Source organism: Typopeltis vanoorti, chromosome 18 (assembly GCF_054136105.1).
Source record: "Typopeltis vanoorti isolate ZY-2024b chromosome 18, IOZ_Tvanoo_1.0, whole genome shotgun sequence".
In the NCBI taxonomy this organism is placed as follows: Eukaryota; Metazoa; Arthropoda; class Arachnida; order Uropygi; family Thelyphonidae; genus Typopeltis; species Typopeltis vanoorti.
Window position 1 is genome coordinate 88,480,725 of NC_143566.1, and position 8,426 is coordinate 88,489,150.

The 8,426-nt window shown below is 36.3% G+C and overlaps 1 protein-coding gene across 1 annotated transcript in view; it reads left to right on the forward strand.

Annotated features, from left to right (window-relative positions):
• Nucleotides 1-7,965, forward strand: part of RpL13 (ribosomal protein L13) — a 59,846-nt gene extending 51,881 nt beyond the window's left edge. Inside the window, exon 4 of the mRNA XM_090408240.1 lies at nt 7,683-7,965. Within this exon, the coding sequence (XP_090264366.1) occupies nt 7,683-7,910 (228 nt within the window). The 3' untranslated portion in view covers nt 7,911-7,965. The remainder of the gene's footprint in view (nt 1-7,682) is intronic.
• The last annotated feature ends 461 nt before the right edge of the window (nt 7,966-8,426 follow it).

Genomic DNA, 8,426 nt, shown 5'->3' on the forward strand with positions numbered 1-8,426 from the left:
TTAAAGGCTATGTGGAGGTCTCCTCTCAGTTATACAGCTTTGACCCTTAAGCACCCCGTGACTGAAACAAGAAAGACCAAAACTGGTGAGATCGTTCTAAGCAATAAATACAAAATGTTATATTCAGGCAATGACAATCAAGAAAAGAAGGAGTAGCCATAGTATTCAACACAAAATACGAGGCTAATCTTCTTGAATGGCAGTCAGTCTCAAGTAGAGTAATGTGGGCAAATATGAGAATGGGGAACTAGACAATGAGACTTATTTGTGCCTATGGTCCCACAGAAGGTTCTACTAAGGTAGAAGTGGAGGAATTTTTTGAGGCTTTAGAAAAAGCAACTGACAAAAAAAAAAAAAAATCAAAAGTTGGTCCTTGTTGGGGATCTAAATAGCAGAGTAGGAAATGATTGGGAGACACAAAAATATTTTGGGAAAATTTGGAAAAAAGAGCAAAGCTAATAATAATGGCAAATATCTGTTGGATTTCTGCTCAGGACATGGACTGGTTATTACTAACACCATGTTCCAACATAAAAATGTGCACAAATTCACATGGAGAGAAGAGGCTAGGAATAAGAAAAGTCTCATTGACTATGTTATTGTTGATAGTGATGTTTTCTCCCTGGTGCAGGACACCAGAGTGTACAGAGGATTTGAAATTAGAAGTGATCACTATTTAGTCTTGAGCAGGATAAAATTGAATTTCACATTGAAAAGAATAACATGTAAGAAAGTTTTAAAGCGAATAAAAGTTGAGCAGCTCTCAGATGTTAACTGTAGACTAAAATACACAAACATGATTGAAGAAAAAATGAAAGAGTTTGAGAACAGGAATCAAACCTTGGAGATTCAGTGGCAAACTCTGAAGAAAACATTGATTGATTCAGCAAGAGAGGCATGTGGTGAGGTTGTCTGTAAGGATAAAAAAATCAGAACTCCCTGGTGGACACAGGAAGTTAAAGAGGCAGTGAAGGAAAAGAAAAAAGCATACCAAAAGTTCCTGTCAAATAAGTCAGCTTCTTAGAGAATATAGAGACAAACGCAAGAATGCTAAACACTGTGTAAAACTAGCTAATCAAAAGTCATCGGAGGACTTTGGCAAGAATATAGAAAATAAATATCAAGAAGGTGGCAAAATATTCTGGAGGTTGTTGAAGAAGCTTAGGAATGGAGGAAAGAGTGCTGTAAAAGGAGTCAGAGATGATAAAGGTGACATGAAAACAGGAGAAAAAGATATCCTTGAAGTATGCAGTAATTACTTTGAAAAACTGCTAAATGAAACAAGCAGTGATGACAGCATAGTGGTAAAAAACACTGATCAGACATGCCGTCAGGAATACATATCCATACTTGAAGTAGAAAAAGCCATCAAAGGCTTGAAATGTGGAAAGGCAGCAGGAGTAGATGATATTCGACCAGAAATGCTGAAGTATGGTGGTGTGAGAGTCTTACAGTGGCTGCACTGCATAGTTCAGAAGGCCTGGACAGAGGGACGAATTCCCGATGATTGGAGTAGAGCTCTCATAGTACCCATATAGAAAAAGGGAAATAAAACTGCATGTGAGAATTACAGAGGTATTACAAGTCTGCAAGATTCTCTGACTAAATTGAATAGCTGTTGTAATAGATATGGTATGAAGGTCAGCAATAAAAAGACAAAGACAATGAAAATAGGCAGAATCATTGAAAATGTCAACTGTGTTGTGAATGGAGAACCTGTGGAACAAGTAAAACATTTCAGCTATTTAGGCACAATTTTTATTGAAGATGGTAAATTAAATATAGAAATAGACAACAGAATCAGCAAAGCTGGTATGGTGGGAAGTCAATTGAATAAACTCATATGGAATAAGAGAGAAATTAGTTGGAACACTAAATTAGCTGTATACAAGACAGTGTTCAAATCAGTTTTAACTTATGGATCTGAGAACTGGGTCAGAAGTAAAACACTTGACCAAAGACTAGAGACCACAGATATGAGAGTCCTGAGAAAGATTAGAGGCATGAACAGATGGCATCAATGGCAGTATCATATTAAAAATGAGGATATTAGGAAAGAACTTGACATTGTCAGCATCGAGGAATGCATTAGCAGAGCTAATCTCAGGTGGTATGGTCACTTAAACAGAATGGGCGAGGAAAGATTACCAAACAAGTGTTCTCTGCCAGGTTGGCAGGAAAACGACCCAGAGGAAGACCAAGATATAGGTTGATTGATATGGTACAAAGTGCCTTAGACGATAGAAATATAAGATTTGATAATGTTTTAGTCTTGACAAGTAACAGACTGATTTGGAGGAAAATTAGATAGGAAATTAATAATGATGTAATTTTTTTCATGTAGTACTATCATATCCTGTACACCCCTTGAGGGTACATTTGATGATGATCTTTTGTACTTGCTGCAGTATAATAAAGTGCCCTTTTTCATAGTATTCTGTGGTGGGTGCCCATTGCATGGTCAGTAAGTCCTGAGTGGCTGTATTGGTGGAACTGGATGTAATCCTTGTTCGGATATCCTGATATTGGCTGTAGTAGGACAGTTTGCAACTGAAAGGGACTGTATACTCCAGGTAGATCTAGAAGTGGTTGGTCTTTGGTGGAGCAGATAACAGATGCCAGTTGCATGCTAAATAAAGTTTTCTTTGAAGTGGGTCGAGTTTTTTGTGTAAAGGTGTGTTGCAGTATATTGTGTGAGCACTTTGGTTAATTTTTGTGTGAGAGAATCAATGCCATCCACAATGGGACGTAATGGTACATTTTGTTAATGAGTTTTTTGGTAGTCCATATGTGCATGTGTGTGCGGGGGGGGGGGGGGGGGTTGCATATCGCTGTTTTGTGATCCCTGAAGGTTGCAGTGTAACATTGCTGAAATATAGGTAGTTATTAATTAATGTTTTTATAATTAATAATTTAGTTTACATTGTCATTTCCTAAAAATTAGTTTTGGTTGTTACTGAAACTTTACTAATGCGATGTATCAACATTAATTTGTATTGTACAAATAAAAATTGATATTGATTGTTGTTATTATTTTGATAGTAATATTTTGAAACTAGTTCATGAGAGTGTAGATTTAAAATGTTGGTTGCTCTCCATTTACCAGTAGAAAAAATTTGAGTAGAATGTGCAAGAATACTCTATATATATATAAAATGATAAGCCTTTTTATGTCACGTTTTTTGAAACTCAGGGACTACTCTGAGTGGATATGGGACGTAGCTCCCCCAGTATATATATAATACATTTAAAAAAAAAAAAGTGTTGAACAATTTTGATATATGAACATTGAATTCCTGACATTTACCCTGGGAGGGAGTTAATGGGATATGAAAAAGTTGCATCATTACTAACTTCTCTTGACAATTTTCCTGAAAATTAATTTATCTATCAGGTGTCCAATATTATTAGATCATTTATTTCTGCCTCCTGAGGCACTTTACTATATCAGTCCACCTAGTCCTTTGTCTTCTTGTGAGTTTTTTCTGCAGAGAACACTTTCCTTCTCCCATTCTGTTTGTGACCATACAACCTGAGATTTGCTCTGCTTCCAAATTCTTGAATGATAAGTGCCATGTTCTTTCCTAATATCCTCGTTTAATATGATACTACTTGATGCCATCTGTGGTTTTCTGTCTTTGAACATGTGTTTTTATTTCTAACCCAGGTCTCAAGCATGTAAATTAAAATTGGTTTGAACAGTCTTGTATATCACTAGTTCAGTGTTTTTACTAATTTCTCTCATTCCATATAAATTTATTTAGTTGACTTCCAATACCATACCAGCTTTAATTCTGTTGTCTATTTCTATGCTTTACTTGTCTGTGGATTTTCCATTCAGGATGTGCAGTCGATGTTTACAGTGCTTCTGCTTATTTTCATTGTCTTTATATTATTATTAAGGGAGACCTGCAGGGAGTTAGAGACTTGTCGGGGGATGCCACATACTACACACACACACCAGCTATCATTCTTATTCTTGAATTCATTCACACTGCTTGCACTCGCAACATCCAATGGCAATCCATTCCAATCACACACCACCCTCTAAGAGAAAAATCTAGCCCTCACACCCTTCTTGGCAGGCCTTCATTCTCAGCTTCCAAGGATGCCCTCTCGTCCTTTCCCCATCCTCCATAAATTGAAAAATTCCATCAATTGAAATACTGTATGACCCTTTCAGAAGTTTGTAAGTCTCAATCATATCACCCTTCTTTCTCCTGTTTGCTAATGTCTGCAGTCTACAAATTCTCAATCTGTCTTCATAATCAGTATGCCACAATCCTGATATCATTTTTAACACTCTCCTTTGTATTCTCTCCAATATATCAGAATTACAATGGAAATTAGGAGACCAGACCTGCACACAATAGTCCAAGTGAGGTCTTATCAAGGCCTTGTAAAGAGGCAAAATAACATCCTTATCTTTACATGTGAACGTTCGTTTCAGCATTGCAATTATCTTTTGAGTTGTATTGCAATCTTTGCCACATGGTCCCTAAACTTCAACTTCCTATCTATTAACACTACAAGATCCCTGCCTAATCCCCCAAATATAATACAACATTGGATATCTAATCATGCCAAAGTAACTTTACATTTACTAACATATATATCTGTCAGTCAGCCATCCTCTTATGTATGCTAATATTGTATAACCCAAACCCATTTTCTCCAATTTATGCTGTATTCTGTCAAAAGCCTTAGCAAAATCCAAAAGTATCATGGTGTATCCATTCCCCTTGTCTAGTTCAATGGTAACATTGCTATAGAATGTGAGCAAGTTGCTAAAACATGACCTTCCCTTAGTAAATCCATGTTGCTCATCTCATTGCAAAGTAGAGATTCACTGTCAACTCATTTCTGAATGCAGGCCCTAACCAATTTTTCCAAAATCTTGGAAAAATTGCTTGAAAATCTTCACCATCACTCCTGAGATACTAATTGCTCTATAGTTGGAAACATCGGTCTTTACACTACCCTTGTGCAATGGAATTACCATACATTCCTTCCATTCCTGCAGAATCTTCCCTGTTCTGAGACTCATATTAAACATCCTGGTCAAAGGAATTGCCAGTTCAGCTGAACACTCTTTTAGCACACGTGCTGATATTTCATCAATCCCTATTGCTGAATTCTTATTCAGTTTGTGCAACAGCTCTAATACCTCAGCCTCGCACACCTGCGTTTCTTCATTTAGTGAAGAGGTAACAGTGAGCTCAATGTTGCGTTTACCAGGTTGATAGCTTTTAACGAAATGGGCACTCATTAACTGAACAACCTCTTCTGTATCTGTAACCCTCACGCCATCTGGATTTAGAAGTTATTCTTTCATATTCATTCTTTCTTTTACTTGCAGCATATCAATAGAATTCTTGTGGGTCTTTAGCATGCACAACCAGTTTCTTTTCATAATCAGACTTTGCTTTCCATACAACAGTTGTGACTGTACTAGCCTGCTGCTTATAACATTCATAATGGACGTCATCCTTATGCAAGCGGTATTCCTTCCGCATCGTCCTTTTCTTATGAATCTCTTTCTTAATAAGATTACACATTCATTTTACTCCTACTCTATTTATTCTTTGAACTCTCGGAACACATTCTGATATCACATCATTTAAGTATTGTTTAAATGCTTCCCATGCACTGTTAATATTCTTTCCGTCCGGCAACTGATCCCATTCCACTGAACTCAGTTTGTCATAATTTCGTCCTTTGTAGTTCAGCATGTAACCTTTTCTGAATGGAACGTTCGTAAACTTAGTCACTTCCCAAGTGAATACCGCATGGTCACTGTCACCAACTGGAGGCAGAATAGTTACGTCTTTAACTGATACTCCCTCTGACACTATAATCAAATCTAACACTCTTTGACCTCAAATTCCTTCTGTCACATTCTGCTTGAGGAAGTTGTCCCGCAACAGCTTAATAAATGCATTTTCATTTTCTCATGAGATTCTACTGCTACCCAATCAATATTTGGATAATTAAAGTCTCCCATTATGATTACTCTTTTCGTGCTCATCTTTTCTATATGGTGATGCATTTCTTCATCACCAGCAACCGATCCACCAGGTCTGTAACAACACCCCGCTATGTAATTTGTCTCGTTAGATTCCATCTCACACCAGATGGCTTCAAACTCGCTGCCATGTGAAATATTGTTAGTAGTATTACTACATTCATAGATCTCAACTTTTTTATTGTTGCTTTTTATATCAGATGGGGGCTCCGCCCCCTGGTGCCTACGGCGACCCCCCCCCCCCCCATATTCCATACTGGTAGGCCAGTTCTCCTTGAATTCTGATGACTCGAAAGGGGATTCCTGGGGAAGGGATATATATATATATACCTTCCCCCAAAAGTGTGTGTGTGTGTGTGTGTCAGATATTCTGAAAGTATACATGTATTCTGGAGAGTTCAAAACAAATAAAAATCAATGATTGAAAAAGTTTAACTTAGCTGGAAATATCACATTTCAAAACATAATATGCATCAGATCCTTGGTGAATGCTGACCAGGCTTGTGTGATGCTTTTTACGGTTTTTGTTTTATTGAGTTGGTGTGCATGCATTTTTGAAACTTCCTTGCTTTGCTTACAGAGGTTACTGTATGTAGACATTTGACAGAACAACTGAAAGAACTTGCAGGACTACCTGAATGTCTTACATCCACACATTCTTGAACTCAAATGACAGGACTCTTCCATTTCTGGACATACTCATAGAAGTTTTTGAAGAGAAACTTAATCATTGTATAGAAAGCCTTCCACATCGGAAGATAACCTACCACTACCACATCCTTCAAAAACTAGGAATGATTAAAATGCCAAGAGATAGAACATTCAACATGAAATATGAAGATAAACTTCTTGATTGGAAGGCAGTTTCAAGGTTATGTGGGAAAACTTCAAAATGGAGAAATGGACAGTGAAACTTATTTGTGTTCTCCTAAGGAAGAAGTGGAGGAGTTTTTTTCAAGAACATTGGAGCAGACAGCTTATACAAAGAAAATGGGAAAAGTGGTACTTGTTGGAGATCTAAATAGCAGAATAGAAAGTGAATCCCACCAACCATACAGAGGAAAATTTGGAGAAAAGAGCAAGACAAATAATAATGGTATCTGCTGGATTTCTGCTTAGGATAGTTGTTATTAACACCATGTTCTGGCATAAAGATATATATACAAGTTCGCATGGAGATAAGACATGAGAAATAAGAAAAACCTCATTCGCTATGTTGTTGATAAGTGATGTCTTTATGCTGGTTCAGGATACAAGAATGTATAGAGGATTTGAAATTGGAAGTGACCATCTCTTAGTTTTAAGTAGGATAAAAATGAATATCATATTGAAAAGAACAGAATGTAAAAAAAAAAATTTAAAAAAATTTTTTTTTTTAAGAATTAAAATTGAGAAGTTTTTACACATAAACTATAGACTCAACTATACAAACATTATTGAAGAAAAAATACATCCATTGCTAAAACTATTTTTCAGACCATTGAGTCCATTCCAGCTTTGGTAATAGCTTATCATAGAAATATGTAGTCTTTTATATCAGAACTCTCAAGAATTTTGACATAAACATAAAAATCTCTGCAGCTCATGCATGTGTATACTGAGATTCTTTAATACTGTCACTTCTCAATTTTTTTTGAAAATCTTATATTTTTCTTAGGCTGAAGAAACCAAGATGGCTACACAGTTGGCTGGTGTTGTTATGCCAGTAACACAACCAATAAAGCGTGAAAAAGCCCGCATTCCAACAGAGGAAGAAAAGAAATTCAGTGCTTTTATTGCATTGCGTCAAGCACGAGCTCATGCTAGGCTATGGGGTAAAAGACAAAAGAAGGCAAAGGAAGCAGCAGAAAGCTTAGAAGTAGCGCCTAAGAAAGGTGCTGATTAGAGACTGATTTGACATGTAAATTTTTTTCCTGCCAATAAATGTTTGGTGAAAGAGATGCTTGTTAACATTTATTTTTTAATCTTTGTTTATTCATTTACACAATTAGCTTGTAGACAGCAGGGAATTCTACAGCCAATGTTTTTTTTCATACACGTCACACAGAACCAGTATTGTTTTATAATAATAATGACATGCCTAATATAGCTTTGAAGTGCTAAATAATGCCTTGGAATATTTAATATTAGATGACCTGAAGGATTAGGATAATGCAGGAACCCAAAACAAGTGGGAGATAAAAGTGGAGAAATGGTAAGATCTGACAGCAGATGTACTTGGGAATTTAACTTTGTGCTTTTAGCTCTTAATTTCACTCTTCTCTTCTATATACTTTCCTGGAATAATCATCTCTCTCTGGAAATACACTGCTCAAAATAATTAGAGGATGTTTTAGTTTTTGTTGGATAATTATAAATTTCTGCAAATGATTATAACTACTGGGTACTTTATACATGAATA